The sequence below is a fragment of the Mytilus galloprovincialis genome, chromosome 6 (assembly GCF_965363235.1).
Source record: "Mytilus galloprovincialis chromosome 6, xbMytGall1.hap1.1, whole genome shotgun sequence".
NCBI classification, from domain to species: domain Eukaryota; kingdom Metazoa; phylum Mollusca; class Bivalvia; order Mytilida; family Mytilidae; genus Mytilus; species Mytilus galloprovincialis.
This window is the reverse complement of record NC_134843.1, coordinates 58,232,431-58,251,961: the sequence shown is the minus strand read 5'-3', so window position 1 is coordinate 58,251,961 and position 19,531 is coordinate 58,232,431. Positions and strand designations below refer to the sequence as shown.

The following is a 19,531-nucleotide window of genomic DNA, read 5'->3' as shown; positions in this document are numbered from 1 at the left end:
TTTACTTTCATTCAATAAACTTTAATGTTTAAGATAAAATAATTGATTAATGATTTAAATTTACCATAAGATGTTTTTGCAGGCACAAAGATAAATTAACAAATGATGTTTGGCACAAATAACATATCATTCCAATAGAAGTTAACTCAAAAGAACTGCTTCCAAATAAACAAGAATAGATGCATACTTTCCTTTTGATCATAAGTTTAAAGACTTTGCACTTGTCTACAAAAGCATGATATCCCTTTATGGAGATAACACTGGACACTTACGACAGATATCTGACTTAGTTTTTACTTGTCCGCAATAGTTGCATTTGTTTGGTTTTCAAATATTTGGCTTTGAGTGTTCTTCATTAAAGTAAATTCAGAAAAAGGCTTCCGACGAATGAATTTTATATAACATGTTATTTAATTATTCTATATCACTGGGTCAATACATCTGCTGGAAACAGTCTCAGATGGTGTCATCAGCTCAGTAGTCAGAACTTTGGAACTGACATCATTTATAACATTCCTTCCTAAAATTGTCTGTTTATGAATTTATAAATGAAAAGTATCGTCAGGCAAAGTTGGGCAAAAAGAATGTATATTAAAACAAACAAATATGATTGAACGAATAAAAAAAGTCACAAAACACCAAGATAGGATACAGAAGCTAAAGATACTCGAAAATGTTTTGACATTTAAAGTTCATAACCAGGTGCTCGTAGCCTTTTCACTTACACATGTAATAATTACAATAAGATTATTCTGTTTTTTGTCGTCCACATGGTCCATGTCCTCTATCCCTACGTAATCTTGATGAATTTCCGCAACCTCTCCCATCTTCGAACACAGGAGTAAGTGTTTTAATAGGATATGTTTGTCGGCTTGTATTTTGTGCACCATTACTATTAGTTTGGTTGATTTGAATATTTCCTGTATTATTTATTGTAGTTTTATCATTATTTTCGGAGCTTGTTTTCATCTGGTCTACAAGTGCTTTTATCTGTTTTTCCATCACTGATTCAAACTTATTTTGCATTTCAGCATCTCGTTTTTCATTTCTTTTTTGCATTTCAGCATCTCGTTCTTCAATTTTACTTTGCCATTCGGCATCTCGTTTTTCTAGTTTGGTATCCAGATTCTGTAATTGTTCTTGAACAGATCTTTCGTCAGACTCTTTTTGGGTTCTTATTTGTTTTAGCTCCTTTTCTACTTTACCTAGCTCGCATTTCAGCCTATCAATTTCTAATTTCTGTTCATCAGTGGTTTCCTTAGTTTGAAGAATTTGAGCTTCTAGTTCCAAAATCTTTCCGGACAGTTCATCTTCTCTGTTTTTTAGTTTTTGTATTTCTCTGTCTTTTTTTGTGTTTGCATTATCCAACTGTTTAATTTTGTCTGCCTGATCCTCAGTCTTGATTTTTAAAAAGTCATTTTCATCTTCAAGTAATCTAATCTTTTCCCCACTTTTCTCCAGGATTTGATTTTTCTCATCTTGATGACTCTTTTCATCAACCTTTATTTTCAATTCCAAAACTTCAAGTTGTCGCATCGAAACTTTATCTAGATCAACCTCGTTGTCATATTCAATAGTGAACTGATCCTTGTTGGATACATTGCAAGACATACCTTTTGCTAAAATAGAATTGATGATATTTTCAGATATTGATTAACATGATCTCAGCTTAAGTTCCACATTAAATTTTAAAAATAAAGATTTTAAAATTGATACATCAAGCCAGTTAAGGAACACAATAACCTAAATATTAATAGGTCATGGGGATCCCTTTTGAGATTTTTTTTTCACTGGCGGGACACTGCATATTTGAATATGCCATTGAAGTATGGGATATTTATGTGATATGTTATAAATTTATTTTTAGAAATCTTGCAATTGGAAGCTGCATGAATTGTTACATGTCTACATGTAGCTATTTTAACTATAACTGTCTCTTTACACTGAGGTTACTGAGCAACTTTATACAAAAAGACAAAGAAATTGAAAATTACATCATTCTATAATATACATAAAAAAAACATGCACCTAAGTACCTGTTTAATAGGGTCCCCCAAAGTTTACAATTTACATCCAACTATCCGTTGCTAAACGGACAATATAATCATTGTTGCATTTGGTAGAATGTCCTTCACTAATGAATTATTATATCCATGTGTATCCGAAATACACTACATGTAGAGCAACATTACACAACAACCTTATTTGATTTAACAGAAAATGGGGTCTTTATACTAAACTGGCAACATGCAGAGAGTCTGTACGGTCGAATGAATGTCATCATCATCATTATCATCAGTAAAATATGATTTCTCAATCTTTGCTGATTCTATTTCTTTTAATTTATAGTTTGTAATATATATGTTATAATCATTTAATGAAATCGTTCGTTTTTGATACAAGCACATATGATGCCCCCCTCAATGATCTTATAATAATATATTGACGTACGATTAATTTGCTTATCCGTTTTGCATAGATTTCGCAAATACATACGATTAAACTAAACTCACGTTTTCGTTGCTTCTTACATGGGAAGGTTAATGAGAAATTTTTCCTGTCATCCATAGTTTATTCTGAAATTAAAATAACCACTTTGATGATGATAAACGTTGTTGTAAGACTACAGCGCTATACGATTTTATGAAGTATATGCATCAAGTGAAGTCTATCAAATGCTCTTACATGTATTCCTGATGTTTTCTACGAGGTTACACAGCACTTTATAAAAATCAGTTGCACTTTTAAAATGACAATCTCACATCAGCAGTAATAAATGTGTATATGAACGCTGTACAGGATATTGTGAAAATAATGTTTGATGTCGTGTATTTCATTTACATTCGAGTAAAAAAAAATTGTGACTGCCAGCCAATTTTGTTATTATTATAAAAACAAAATGGATACAACACGAACTAAATGGCATGTTCTCGAAGCTCATATCTGAATTTAAGTTAATCATGTACGCTCGAAGCCGACATTTTGAAAGTCAAGGACGGGTATGATATAGCAACGACGGGTTTCATGACGAACAGGATCTGCTTAGCCGTCTGGATTAACTGAGCTGAGATCATCTCACTTTCTGGTGGGGTCCATATTGCTCAGTCTTTAGTTGAAGATGTTGTGTGTATGTATTATTGTTTGACTGTTAGTCTTTTTTTTTTAACCATAAAGCTGTTTATTTATTTTTAAATTATGAGTTTAAATGAGCCACTAGTATCTTTCGCTTATATTTCATACTGCAAAACGTTCACACGTTTAACGAGTTCAAAACCTCATGCAGAATTATGAAGTTATTTCTCAACATTGTCTGTTCTATATCAGTTTTTTTTTATTATAAAGGACCTTATTTAGAAAAAAAGGTTTTAAACATTCGTTTCCAAATACAAAAAATGGAATATGTTATTAGTTGCATTGCTTTGGTCTTTGATTGAAAAATGCAAATAAAATGCACAAATCTCTGGTGTCAAGGATGACAAAAGGACTGTCTTATTCTTATATTCAAGATAAACAAATTTTAAGGAGGCATTTATTCATTGTTTAATTGAAACTTCTTAGCTTGCCGACATTGAGGCCTCTCAAACATTTGGCTGATAAAATATATTTAAGGTAGATTCATGGTAATCCGCCACCTTGGATTGTGCAATCACAGTACAGAATCGGTCTAGTTATTTAACAAAATCTGCAAATTTGGAGACAGATGTGCAATTTAATGGTTACACTGTTTCTTTATTTAATGAAAACTCGGTGATTTATTGTGTTAGACAGAATTAATAAACAAATATCGTTTTTGTTTGTTTTTAGAATATTTTTTTTGAAAACAGCAATTTAAGAGAAGATCATTCTTTTAGTAAAATATTAATACTGCACTAATAGGGAAATTTTATATTTTTACTTGTAGCAAGAAAACAAGTTGAGTGACACTCACTTTTTTTCTTTTTATTTTCTTAAAACATACAATAAAACCTATCTTCTCACAAATTATTTCAAAATTCTATCTTATAGATATTTTGTTATGCACACAAATGTGTTTTTTCATGAATAATCTAACCAAATTTAGCAATTTCAACGACTCATAGCTTGAAAAATAGGACGATGACCCATTCTTTTTATTATATTTAAAAAAAAAGCATAGTAAAATCTCATTTTGGCAAATTATATGAAAATTCTGTCTCTAAAAGTATATACTTATGATCTACCTGATCTCTTAGTTAATGTTCTCCGGAATGCAGAGTTTGCATGTGCATGGAGTAATTGATAAAAACACAAAGATCTAACACGTTTTAAATTATAATAAACAGATAATCCGTCAAGAATCAATAAACCGTCATAGGATCATTCGTTTTGTATTGGACAAATAGTGATATTGGATAAGATTTCAGATTAAACGTGTCCTTAAAAAATAAATCGATGTGGAATAATTTCATTTTAGCTTCATTCAAGCTCAACTGAATATATTGAATTGTTCATTAATTGGCCTAATGATAAGCAATGAACTAATACTGTATTCAATTGCATCTCAGATAATCTCCGGATTTTAGTTGGTCATGTGTTGTTCAATATTTGGTTTTCTTTGTTTTGTTTTGTGTACTGTTGCTTGACCTTCCGTTTTTTCTTCTATTTTTAGTGATAGCTTTGTCAGTTAATTTTCGACTTATGATTCATGGTATTACTTCTTAATATCTAACATAAAATATCATTTTTGAAATCATGAATAAAACTTCAGCCATACACATGCATATAACTTTATGAAAGTACATTTTAAGTCAATCATGGAATCATTATATAAAGATTCAAACCAGTATTTCATTTCATCAAGTATTGTCCATATTTCACAGTAAAACCCTACAAAAACTCGGGATTTTTCATTTTTTGAAGATGAGAAATTGTTTTGAAAAAGATTTTCAATTACATTTAAATAATTATCATTTACTGGATATAAAGCAAAATTAATATTGTCTTGATCAAACACTTATGAATAACTAAATTGATGTAATTTCATTTGAATGTTTAAAAAAAACTTAATTTAAACAACATGTATTTAAAATCCTCAAATGGAGGACAAGTATTTCCTTTTTAAATATTCTCTAAATTCCTCAGATCAATTCAATAGATTTATCGATAAGTGACATATCTATTGTATAATTTTCAAATAAACGAATAAAAACAGTACAATACTTTCGTTGTATCATACCTTAGCCTTATTTTATCTTTTCATTAAATTGTAATCCTACAGAACGATGTTAAAAGTCTCTTTACTACATGTACCTGTAAAACATCAATAACGTTAAAGCCTGTTACGTGATAATGTGTTGTTGTAAATAAGATATGCTAAAAGACCACATTTATTGATAGAAAGAAAGTCATATCAACGGGAAAAGTACTAGTATACAGTAAATTCAAAAATAACTTTTTGTTGTCAGGTGTATACTAAATACATTTTAAAATTCTGTACAATTATACACATACCTTTTTTTTAATTCATGAGATTTTCGTTTTTGTTTTTTTTTTTTCGTTTTTCTATTTTTCTTTTTTTCTATTTTACTTAAACGATCAGTTTAATATCAAATAACATGCCGGATTTTATTTTTATTTTTTGCATTATGAGTTAGATAGATTTTATTATTTTCATTTTCTCTTGTACTATATACTTGTATTTGTATTCCAAATTCTCAACTAAAATTAAATCTTGAGCCATTTTATAAACTGTGCAGGCATTATTATAATCAATATTATGGATATTTTTGTAAACTAAACAGTATAAAGAACCTTAAATTTATTCGAACAACTAAATAAATATACCTGAAAATACAAAAAAGCATACGATAGTAACTTTCCTAAATTAATTGTGACTTTTAAATCATGAAATAAAACTTAAACTTAGCACAATGTCTAAGCTTCGATTATGTGATGCAAATTGAATGAAAAAGAAAGGGTATCAATAGTTAAAAACAAATTTGGCTGATTTTTTGTTTCTCAAAATATAAATGCACAACCTTATGTAATCGAGCTTTCGTTGAATTTTGACGGATAAATATTAAAATACCAAATTTTACGAAAAACCTAGTAATCAGCATCAAGAATTTCATTTATTTTCAGTAATCATGCAATGCAGAGAAGTTTTCAAAATGTCAAGTCGTTGGTTTAGGTTTAACATCGATACCATCCATATGTACAAATTGCATTGTCATTAAGAATGTGCTCATGTTTGTGAAAATACATATATATATACATATATTGTATGTGTCTTTTTTTTTTTAATTTTAGAAAAATTAAATTTGTAACACACTTATTACATTTCTAATTAAGCTAACATACCTTTTACTATAACGCCTAACATGTCGATACAATAAACAAACATGAAGTTTATTTTTCTTAAAAGCAATAGGATATATATTCCGGGTGTAAGGTTACCATTTTACAAACATATTGTGCTTTAAATACCATCGATGTGGTCTCCTTATAATTTAAATTCAAATAGATCTAGTTCACACAATTTTATAAATGAATATAGAGTCTGAAATATTTTATTGTAGAAGATCAACGCGTACTTAATTTATGTGCATATATAAATATCTATTGGAAAATATGACGAAAGCAAACTGCATTTTTAACAGCATGTCTAATTACAATGATTTATCAGACTTTCTAATTATTTTGTTGTTGTTGTTGTAAATTAACGATAACAGTTTTAAAGAACTTTAAAATTTTTCGATCATTACAATAATGCGGAACATACCTAAAATTCAAAATAGTATGATAATAGTACCTTTCCAAATTTAGTTGTAACCTTCAAATCATGAAATATATATTGAAATAAACTGAAACTTAGCACGAGGTATAAGCTTCAAATATGTGATACAAATTAAATGAATAATTGGGATATCTGAAAGGGTATCAAGAGTTAATTTTGGCTGTATTTTTTATTCTCGAAAATTTAATGCACAACTTTATGTAATCGAGATCACGTTCAATGTGGACGGGTATATATCAAGATACAAAATTTTACGAAAAAATTTGTTATCAGCATCGCTGACTCATTTATTTTCAGAAGTTTCAATTTTTTGAATATGTTAAGTCGTTGTTTATAGTTTTACCATCGATACCTTCTATATGTACAAATTTTATTGTCATTAAAATGACATTTGTAACACACTAATTACATTTTCTAATTTAGTTTAAATAATCATCTTACATACTTTTTACTCAAATCCAAAACATTTCAGTAAACTAAATAAACAGATTATTTGTTCTTTCAAATCAATACTGACTTTATTTAAATCACATGAAGGAAGTTAATATATCTCTTTTGAAATTATACGACCAATACTCATATATGTTATGATGGTATGATACTAAACCCCTAACGGGAAGGATTGTGCCTGATGTTCATATGATGAAATCATAATCTTTTAGTCAGTTTAATTGAAGTCTGGAGCTGGCATGTCAGTTAACTGCTAGTAGTCTGTTGTTATTTATGTATTATTGTCATTTTGTTTATTTTCTTTGGTTACATCTTCTGACATCAGACTCGGACTTCTCTTGAACTGAATTTTAATGTGCGTATTGTTATGCGTTTACTTTTCTACATTGGTTAGAGGTATAGGGGGAGGGTTGAGATCTCACAAACATGTTCAACCCCGCCGCATTTTTGCGCCTGTCCCAAGTCAGGAGCCTCTGGCCTTTGTTAGTCTTGTATTATTTTAATTTTAGTTTCTTGTGTACAATTTGGAAATTAGTATGGCGTTCATTATCACTGGACTAGTATATATTTGTTTAGGGGCCAGCTGAAGGACGCCTCCGGGTGCGGGAATTTCTCGCTACATTGAAGACCTGTTGGTGACCCTCTGCTGTTGTTTTTTATTTGGTCGGGTTGTTGTCTCTTCGACACATTCCCCATTTCCATTCTCAATTTTATACGATATACATTCTGGGTGTAAGGTAGTCATTTTATTAACATTATGTGATTTGACTTACATGCATATTCTTAACTGTGCCCCTCTACTTGCCGACTTGTTTCTTTATTATTATGAGGCTGACCTCATGCAGGAACTTCTTAGGAAGAAAGATAAGAAGTTAGCACTATCCTTTAACTCTACTTTTCGCTATATAGATGATGTTCTTTCACTAAATAATTCAAAATTTGGTGACTATGTGGAACGCATCTATCCAATCGAGCTAGAGATAAAGGATACTACAGATACAGTTAAGTCGGCCTCATATCTTGACTTACATCTAGAAATTGACAATGAGGGTCGGTTGAAAACAAAACTTTACGACAAAAGAGATGATTTCAGCTTTCCAATTGTGAACTTTCCATTTCTAAGTAGCAACATTCCAGCAGCACCTGCATACGGGGTATATATCTCCCAATTGATACGATATTCCCGTGCTTGCATATTTCCTATCATGATTTTCTTGATAGAGGGTTGCTGCTCACAAGGAAGCTATTAAACCAAGAGTTCCAAATGGTGAAGTTGAAATCATCCCTTCGTAAATTTTACGGACGCCATCACGAGTTGGTTGACCGTTATGGAATAACCGTATCACAAATGATATCGGATATGTTCCTTACGTCGTAACTACAATCCCCTTCCCTTTCCTGAATGTGACCTACCGAATTAGACTATTTACCGGATTTGTTATCACATAAGCAACACGACGGGTGCCGCATATTGAGCAGGATCTACTTACCCTTCCGGAGCACCTGAGATCACCCCTAGTTTTTTGGTGGGGTTCGTGTTGTTTATTTTTTAGTTTTCTATGTTGTGTCGTGTGTGCTGTTGTTTGTTTGTCTTTTTCATTTTTAGCCATGGCGTTGTCAGTTTGTTTTAGATTTATGAGTTTGACTGTCCCTTTGGTATCTTTCGTCCCTCTTCTTAAGTTTTCAGTTAAATTCAAATATACCAAATCGTATATCATTGTAAATGAATATAGATATATTTTGTTGTATAAGATCAACGCGTACTTAATTTATGTTCATATTTAAATGCCTATTTAAAAATGTATCGAAAGCTAACCTGTATTTTCAAATTACTGGTAAAATTACAATCATTATGATGTATAAAACTTACTTTATCGTGATTTCAATTTTAAAATAATTATTAAAAATAACCCATTTGTCTTAACACCAATTCATAGTGTATTTCAAACCAGTGACAATAAACTTCCAATTATGATTAACGAAATCATTTTATCTAAAAAAAAAATTGGCTAACGGATGTACATGTGTACTTAGGTGATCTAAGGGGAAAAAAAGAAATCAAAAATTCAAAATTAATACTTTAAGCTGAAAGAGTTTTAGTTAAGGATAAAAATAAGCTAAAAATATTGATAGGTCATGGAGCTCCTTTTTGAGATATTAGATATTTAAAATATGGCGGGAAAATACATTGGTATTATTTGGTTCTCAAATCAAAAGAAAAAAATCAATAATCTGCTAAAATTTTGTAAAATGACCTTTAAAGAACTATTAAATCTTATGTTGTGTCGTTGTTCTCCTCTTATATTTAATGCGTTTCCCTCAGTTTTAGTTTGTAACCCCGATTTTGTTTTTTGTCCATAGATATACGAGTTTGAACAGCGGTATACTACTGTTGCCTTTTTTTTTATGTTAAAAGATAAATAAGTGTTATGGGGCAAAATATTTTACCTTGTAAAGAATGGAAAAACACCAAGGAGTCCGAACATTTGACACCTATTCCAAATCCTCACCTAAGTATATTCTTAATACATATTGTTTTTTAATGATTTATGTCCATCAATACTTGTATTATTAAATAAAAAAATATACAGCAAATCAATACGTGATTGCTGCAAAATAAGAGTTTGCCTGAACGTTAACCAACATTAAAAAAGTGCATAAAAAGCTGTGTACCACAAAAAGGTACTAGAAACCTCATTTCTCGACGATATAAAACAAAACCTCTTAATTGATATCGTAGATAGACACCTTTATTTTATATACGAAAAATATCAATTTGCAGGCGTCACTAAATCACTTGAGACAAGATAAGAGTGAAAATCTTTCATATACCTTATACCTAAACGTCGTTCACGAAAGAGGATATTTTAGAAAATCGCAAATTATCTCTTTACTTTGGTATTATCAAAACTGAATTTTAGTATCATAACGTAACAAAATATAAGAGTCAATCAAATTGAATAAATTTACAGAAACCTGAAGATATAAAACCCTTACCACTGTGTATTGATTCTTTTGATTATCATTTGTTTTAAACCAATTTATGTTGAAAGCGAATCATAATATTCTAATTATTCAGATATTACTAAAACAAATCCTATAGTTTGTTAAGGAAAGACATCATCGTTAAAATTTGAATAAATGAAATAAAAACAGAAAACAAATGCCCATGTGTCTTAATGTCAGCATGATTTATAGAAATGTATGTAATTATTATGTTTAATTGAAATGAATTTACAGAAACCTACCTTTTCCCTCTAATGCCTTGTTTAGACTTTATTTAAATCACATGAAGGAAGTTAATATATCTCTTTTGAAATTATGCGACCAAACGATTTAATTGATTTACTGTCGTTCAATGCAATACTGTTATCAGTGTGTTAAATCTAAATAGCATGAATGAGCAAATGAAAGCCTATTCACAGATAAAACACGGTAAAGTAGTACTGGTATTATGTCAAATTCAAAACTATATTTGCTAACTTATTAATTTTATGATGAAATCATTTATGGTTTTTAGATGAGTTTATTTACAAGGTTTGGCCTACATAACAAAGAAGGCACTCATTTACCCTTTATTTATTTTACATATACGACCAAATTTAAATTATTTATATTTACCGAACAAAATATGATTAGCATTAATTGTTCTTAGTCTATAAATATACAAAGACACATATCAATTTATTAAAACATTTACCATTTCTATACATGTCTTTTCAAGATACATCACCTCCCATGTATGTGTTAATGTTAAATGTTAAATTGATGGACCAACTAAGATCAATATCATTTAGAGAAAGAAGCAGCATTACTTCAACAGGTTTTGCTTTAATTAGCCTTTCTACTTAATTTTGTAATTATCAAAATAAACCAATGAAAAGTCATCTACAATTAAAGCAAAAAAAAGAAAAGAAAAAGGATTGTATGTTCTTGCACGCCTGAGTAAACAATATTCATTTTTTTTTGTTTATTAACAACAAATGAGTACAAGGAGAACAACCAAAGTTTTTCTTTGAAATGTTCTTATACTAAGAGGAATAACTCAATGTCTTAACTCACTAGTTTCATAAAGTATAGTCTGTTTCATCAATTATCTAGCAGAGAACAAAATCTTTTTCTCTGTAATGTTTTTATTCCACCGCAAAATAGTCTATCATGTCAAATGTGTTTGGTGAATTGATATATTTTGAAATTTCAAATTTTAAAAAAATGGGAGGGGGAGGGGGTCATACTATTTTCTTCAAGGTTGATAAAAAATTTAGTTTAAAAAACAAATTCGGGAGGTCTCATACTTAAACAATTGTAAACCAATGAATGAAAGGAAGATTTGCATTCAACACAGCTTTCCTTGGTTGGACTGTATACTGTTGGTTCTCAGACAATTAAATATTCTTCTATTTAACCAGTCATATAAAATGTAAAGGCCTTATTCTTTCAAAAGAGGTTATAGATGATTTGCGATATGGCAAATACTAATTTAAGGATATGAATAAATATCTTTAACCAATGAATTAAAAATACTAATATCTATTCAATTTCACAAATATGTACTGAATAAGCATTATGTAAATCATTAAATACAGAAGCATGAAATTTATAGTTTTAAACAAGGGAAATAACAATGAACATTCTGAAACTGATTACACTAGTACGGGAGACAACTAAACATGCACTTTCATATTCAGTCAACGTGCATCACTATGCATTATCTATAAATTAAGCGGTGAAGAGGAATGATTGTGTTTAATACAATGACTGTACATATTATAAAAAATAGATGCAAACAACAGAATTGAATGTGGAAATAAGCAAAGAATTACGGTCCATTCAAGATAATTGTCTATGTCTATTGAAAATAAGTTGTGATTGCACTGCGCATTTCAACTTCCTGTAAAATGTAGAGTCATTGTCCTTTAAACCTAGTGGCAGGTAGAAAGGCTACTTTAATGTTAATATAACTTTCTTTCTGTTTCATTTTTTCGATAACTACTTTTTTGTTGTGGTTATATAGTAGACTTTTCGATACAGAATTAATATAACTCGTAACGAATGTTGATCTGTATCTAAACCATACATCTATTCAGTAAGAACATTTTCACATTATTATTAACGATAAAACATATAAGACGATATCATGTTATATATAGTTAATATATATTCAATACTCTGCAATACAAAAAAGGGAATGTTGCTTACCGAACTTGTTAATTCGCAAATTATTCTGGTCATGATGACGTATTTGTATATCTTATGACGAATATAGTTAAGGGAAACAAAAACAAAAGCCACCAGAAATGGTAAAATCGACAATACATCTATAACGAATATGACTGTTAAACATAGGGAGATCTTAAAATTTTTAAATATATCTGCCCTATTATTTTTTGTTTTATCGATAGCAGTTATCAAGAAAACAGACACAAATAATTACGAATATTTTCGATAACTTAGTACCTCGATGTATATTCTTTAACCGTTAAAAGGGCAATTATCCTTCATTCAACATATTCACAATCTCTGAACTCTTATAACATGTATAAAAAGGCTTATTAAAGCTGACTAAACGGTACGAGTTTTTCTCATTGTAAAAGACCGTACGGTGAAATCAACACGTTTATTGGACATTGATGGATACTTATCTTCTTGACAATCATATCTAATTTTTATTCTGAACTTATTTTCCGTTCTGTGAAATAATTTCATAAGAAACAACATTATATTTGAATTTTAAACGCGTCTCAGGTACGGTAAATGGCTTTCTAAGCAGGAAGAAAATGATTCGGAATATGCCTGTCGGGACTGTAATTCCATTGACATCGCGTAGAAAACTGATATCGAACCTGTTGGTTTGCTTAGTGTTGTACTATTTATTCCATATCACCATGGCAAATCAAGAGTGTCACTAGAAGACATGTTTCAGTTGAACATTTTTTTTTTAAACAGATCAGTACGACTAACAAAAACATTTAAATAAAAAAATACAAAAGTCCTAGAAAAATTCAAATTGTAAAGTCCCTTATCAAATGACAAAATCTAAATCACAAACACATAAAACGAATGGAAAAAAAAAACAACTGTCACATTACTAACTCGATACAGCCGTTTACTTATCTAAAACATGGTGGATAAAATATGGTTTTATAGTTCTCCAAATCTCTCTATTTGATGAATCGCCTAAAATTTGGTATTTTGACAAACATTGAAAGTGAAAATATCAAAGATAGGATCAACCACAGTCAACATATGTTATAATCTTAATCACAATAAAAACAAAAATATATGTCAACAAAGAAAACCAATGGCATACGGACAAAACAAACAAATCAAAATTAAAGAATTCAAAAACCTTGGCGGGATTCATAAGTACCGAGCCACGCTAAAAAGAATATTACCACACCATGGACTAAACAGTAAAAGTGAATGATTGTCAAACAATGTCAGTACCTAGAATCTATAGAACAAAACCCTCATGTATTATTTTTGAAGTTGATACGGAACTTTTATTACCAAGGTCTATCATCTGATGAACGTTATATAGAAATGACCAAGACGTACATGTACTTTGAAATAAATATGAAAAAGTGTTCCTCCAAATTTTAACAAACTTCAATATGTTTAATATTTTTCAATAATAAAAAAAAACACTACCATACTGATAAAATGTGCTTTTGTGTAGCATGTTTTACCTTTTTTCGCTATTAGCAATATATGCCGTATGCTATTTCAGAGTAATACATTTAGAGAGTTTGTTACCATTATTTTACATTAAAAAGCATAGTGGATTATTTTGTTTAGACGTTTGTTCAATTTCACATGAGGGATGGTGGTATACAGGATTGAAAAATTAAGTTTTATTAGAATTCATTTCATAGAAAGAACGAGATTTCATATTAAGGAGATCTCATCAGTTTCTCAGCATCCACAAATGGCTAATATGATTACGAGAGTACACATTTTCAAAGTATTTCTGAATACCTTCTATTACTGCGGACAGAATGTTAGTCAAACCATTCTGTAATTGGCAGATTTAGGTCAGGGGTGGTTTTTACATTTACATAACAATAAGATGATCCGTGATTCATATGTTTGGTTAATTTTTGCAGAAATGAACAGAAGAAGATAACACAGTGAGACACCGCCATACACAAAAAAAAAATCTGCAAAAATCTAAACAAAAGTCATGACGAACAAAAGAGATAATCAAATAGGAGATGAGAGAGAATTTCCATGGATGATATACAAATGTAAAATGGAAGCATGGGAGTCGGTTTTTTTCTCATTTGTTATAATATATCCTATGATCAGTCGAAGCCATAAGGGAAAATCTAATTATTTTTAATTATGTTGATTGTTATTGCGGTTTATCTCTTCAGTTATACCATATGATATTATTATAACTTAATTATTATTCTGGTTTTAGTACTAGTCGTTCACATGTGACATGTCCTTTTTGGAAACGTAATCTCGGTTTTCTGTCATCTTTTAAACGTAGGAATATTTTTTTTAATAGGATACGCTTGTCGGTGTGTATGTTGTGCACCAATTCCATTATTTTGAATAATTTGAATATTTCCTGTACTGTTTATATTAGTCTTATAATTTTTTTCCTGATCAGTTTTCATCTGGTCTTGTAGTGTTTTTAACTCTTCTTTAATCTCTGATTAAATGTTACTTAGCATTTCAGCATCTCGCTTTACAAGATTTGTTTCAAGACTTTTTATTTGTTGTTGAACAGCTTGTTCCTCACACCTTTTATCGATTTTCATTTTCAGTAGCTCTTTTTCTACTTTAGTTAATTCATTTTTCAGCCTCTCAATTTCTTCTTTCTGTTCATTATTGGTTTCCTTTGTTTGCTGAATTTGAGTTTCAAGATAAAGCATCTTTTCAGGCATCTTATTTTCCATTCTTTCATATTCATTTTTTGCTGCATCTTCACTATTTTTCATTTTTTTCTATTTCTCTTTCTTTTTTAGTGTTCGCATTCTCTTATTGTCTCATTTTGTCTGCTGGTCTCTAGTCTTAATTGTTAGACTGTATTTTCGTCTTGAAGCGACTTAATCTTTGTCCTGCTTTCTTTACGAATTTGATCCTTCTCATTCTGGTGACTTTCGTCATCTTTTTTAATTTTCATTTGCAAAACATCAATATGTCTTATCGAATCTATTTCTAGATCATCATTTTTGTCATGTTCAACATTCATGTGAACATTTTTAGATGTTTTGGAAGACATGTTTTTTCTTTGTGTTTGAAAAAGAAATATTAGTTAGTGCTATTTCTTTTCTTTCATATAGTTTTTTTTCTGAAATAAAAATAAAACTATTTTTTATTCAAACATAATGTTACAATTTCATTGTAGGAAATCTTTTGTGCCATATTAAACTATATGAGATAAATGAATTCGGTTTCTTTTTAATATTTCAAAATACATGTAGGTTTATACCCAGTTAAATCTTAATATTATACAAAAAAAATTTACCGTTCTAAATGTTTTCCTTTTTTTTGTAATAGTATTTCTGACATATTTTTTGTCAACCTCTTTGAAAGACGGACGCTGTCTCACTGACCCCGCATTTTCTTTCATTTATGATTAAGAAACAAATAACATTGTATAATTAATGTGTCTAAATATTCCAAGGCATGTGCCATGTAAAACAGAAGATGTGGTATGATTGCAAATGAGACAACTCATCTCACATTTTTCAGAAGACACCAAATGAGACAGAAATTAACAACTATTATACGTCTTCGTACGGCTTTCAAAACAAAGCAAAACCCACACCGCATGGTCAGATATAAACGGCTTAAAATGACAAATTGTCACTTGACTTTTACATGTTTAACAACCAACAATTAATCATTGAATGACAAAATTAAAACAATTCAAAGGAAAAAATAACAGCCTAATTTATGTACATAAAAAGATAGAACAAAAAACAAATATGTAACAAAGCGGCAACCTTTGAATTACAAGATATGGCAAAAATCATTTCTAATAAACCCTTAAATAAACTGCCAGTAATCATTGGATATATCTTATATATTTGTATTGTTTTCTGATCGTTAACTAGTCCAATTTGTATGACTAAAAGCATATTCAGGATTTTAATAGACATAATTTGAAATATTTTTGTATACCATATGTGGATAAGAACACTAAATTATTCCAAAACACATGGTCAATAAACACCAATTATTTGGGTATTATAATATTTTGTTATGTGAATGAATGGCAGTAAACTAAACATTAAATGCCCTTACTTAGGATGTGTTCACATTGACCTAAACTCGGTGTTGTGTAAGTAACTCACACGTAAACTAAACACAGTTTTTTTACATGTTTACATGTAGTTTAAATCATGTTTTGTCAACATGCAGTCGATAGTCAATGTAGGCCTTGTGTAGGTTAAATGTACACAAAACTAAGCATTTAGAATATTTATGTTGCCATGTATATTTAAGAAAGAAACGATTTTTGAATAAAATTGATATTCATAACAATTATTAATAACGTTCTTTACATAAATATTTGTCTAAACTTGGCATATTTATTTGTTATAAAAAAACTGTACGTAGCCTTATTAACCTCTTATTAAGGCAGCAACCATTTGATTTTCAGGGGGGGGGGGGGGGGGGGGTCTATGGATTTTTTGGGAAAAAAAAATTGTTTCCAGTTTGAGACTCTGAGAAAATAAAAAATGTTTATTTCACCCTCAGCTGCCACTCTATGTATGTAATGCTAAAATTGAAAGAAAAAAATTGTTTTAGACTTGTCGCCAAAAAAATAAAGATTCTTCTTCGCCGATGGCGTAAAAAAACGTTTGTCCAAAAAAAAAAATCCATAGAGCCCCCCCCCCCCCCAGACAATCAAATGGTTGCTGCCTAAGACTCAAAGTATCATCATTGCCGAACACATAATTCATTTAAAAAGGTCTTCCCGAATCGACTGTACGTGCATAGCAATATTTGCCTCTGGTCTTTACTCAAACAACGGTTCACTCATACATGCATTACTAAAAACATTTCTGAGGTAAATTGTATTGTTTGTCTAGTATCTCTGATCCGTTAAAATACACTTTGAAATTAAAAATAAATTAAAATAAACATCACTCCCTACCTTTTCCCAAATATACATTGGAGAAGAAATAACATTTGAATCAAACAGGAAAGATAGAAATGTAGTGATCCTTGACATCTCAATCCTTTTGCTTCGTATTTAAGAACTCTGTTGAAGCCAGCGTTTTCTAATGCGTAACGGAGACATCTTTAGTATTTTAAAACTACTGCAAATCAGCAAATTGGCTTTCATAAGGGAGCAAACACTTAACTTCAAAGAGGTGGATGGTATGGGTTTTTTTTCTGAGTCAGATTTTTTCGCGAGAACGTTTTTATTCCGCTTTTTTCGATGCTAGCAATCAAACAAAAAAAATTTCAAAACACTATAATGTATGGGGAAACTGGATTCAGAATATTTTTTTACCATCTGTATGAATAGAATTTTTTTAATCAAATTGTGGATCAGAATATTTTCAAGGAAAATTCCATTCCCTCCCTTTTTTAAGTCAAATTGTCGTTCCCTTACTTAAAGAAAAGTTGTCAGAAAAGTTTGCATTCGGTTCTACATAATGAACATTTGCATGACATATAGTTTACAAGTGTGAACAAATCTCTTGTACAGGTAATTAACCAAGGTGTACAGATATGAACAAATTTAATGTGTAACCAGTGTACATTACACTAACCTAATTGTAAATATGTTTACTGTACATGACGTTTGGTGTGAACACGGCCTTATTCGTATTACTCACTAAATCGTGTTTAGTAATTTATTGAAATTTCCGGCATGACATATTTGAGATTATATTTTCTTGTACAATGTGCCCATGAATTTTATCAAAATTTGAATGATAACTTTAAAAGAATACAAGGAAGATTTGTATTTCTGTCTTTCTTGTATAGATCAAGAGCTCTGTTTGACATAACTACAGGTTGTATTGTTGTTTAGAACAAATTTCGGGTATTCGACTTTTGGTGTTCCAGATGCAAATGTGTTTATGGACTTCCCCTTCATAATTTAACCTTTGAGCTTGGAATGTTTTCATTGTTTTTAGAATTACAGCATTTTTTTCAACTACTAACAGTTAAAGTAAAATCTGAATTGCAATGTTTCATTTCTAGATTTGAATGATATAGATACAATTACAAATATTAGCACAGGCCAAGTTCTATAGAAATGAGGACGGGAATCGTGAAATATTTATTTACATAATGTATATATTAAATGATTTTTTTTTATATTGTTTAAATTTGAGACTGAAAATTGTGTCAAAAAGACAACAAACAAACAAAAGAATAGATAAGCACAAAACCAACAATGGTTTCAGCCCACGCCTAACGTTTTTATTCTGTTATGTTGCGTCATACTGTAAATGCAGTAAAGTGACAGTTAAATTCAGCATTGAATTAAACTAGATTGAACTGATAACTTTATTTTGTACATTTTATAAAGGTAACAGGTATTTTTTTGAGGTGCTTTTTTTACAACGTGAATAACATTCAAACTTCTATTCACTATGAGAAAAAGTGCCAATACGGTTTTATTTTTCGATCAGCATTATACAATGTTATATTTTTGAATAGGATATTAAAAATAACTGTAAATATAGCTGGTATCTGTTATCCTGTAAATACCACTTGTTTGTGATATCAACATATTCAGCCTAGCCGTCCAAGTTCTTACATGTTCGCGTCGCAAGATCAGACAAGAGGAAAACAGCAAACTAGAAAACAGAGTTTGTTGTTGCGAAGTTGAAATCAACTTTTGTGTCTTTGAAATTTCAATTCTAAGCTTTCAGTTGTGTTAAAATCATGAAACGGACAGTATTACCTAAATAAAAGCTATTAGTTTCGTCATTCATCAGATAAATGCATTCAGCATGTGGAATTGATACGTTTTTATTGTTTTTATTTAATTTATCTTTTATACTCCATAAATGTTCAACTACTTATAAGAGTTATACCCTCTATCCGGTACCCGGTACAAGAGAACTATTTATCAGGGACATGTTCATGTAACTTTAAAATCTCTACATTTCTTCTACAAATCTTAACTCAACAGATATAGGATCGAAATACACTAATTTAAAAAAAAATGATATTGAATAAGATAAATACTGTCAATTATCTAATTAAATTTCAAATACGTCTAGTTCATTTGTACGCTAAGGTTTAAATTGCATTGTACTAGATCTACGTGTGTCATGTGAAGATTTAAAAGTCTGTTATAGAAAATGTAATAAACAATCTTGTTTTTTAATGACGTAGTCA

The 19,531-nt window shown here is 29.9% G+C and overlaps 1 protein-coding gene across 4 annotated transcripts; it reads right to left on the bottom strand.

The window, feature by feature from the left end:
• On the bottom strand, positions 1-10,588 carry LOC143079973 (uncharacterized). Of its 4 annotated transcripts, none has more exons than XM_076255599.1 (3): positions 10,453-10,588; positions 2,514-2,576; positions 1-1,619 (listed from the first exon to the last, which is right to left on the bottom strand). In XM_076255599.1, exons 2-3 carry the CDS (start codon positions 2,566-2,568, stop codon positions 748-750), a joined length of 927 nt encoding a protein of 308 aa, XP_076111714.1. In that variant the 5' UTR covers positions 2,569-2,576; positions 10,453-10,588; the 3' UTR covers positions 1-747. The 4 variants fall into 4 exon arrangements, with proteins under 4 accessions (XP_076111714.1, XP_076111716.1, XP_076111717.1 ...); XM_076255601.1 differs by lacking the exon at positions 10,453-10,588 and adding an exon at positions 7,978-8,323; XM_076255602.1 differs by lacking the exon at positions 10,453-10,588 and adding an exon at positions 6,319-6,405.
• Between the last annotated feature and the right edge of the window lie 8,943 nt (positions 10,589-19,531).

Bases quoted from the DNA above. Each gene is read 5' to 3' on its own strand.
- LOC143079973 (XM_076255599.1), bottom strand. From the start codon at position 2,568: ATGGATGACAGGAAAAATTTCTCATTAACCTTCCCATGTAAGAAGCAA. The intron at 1,620-2,513 runs GTGAGTTTAGTT...ATTCTATTTTAG, and splicing joins ATGTAAGAAGCAACGAAAAC to CAAAAGGTATGTCTTGCAAT.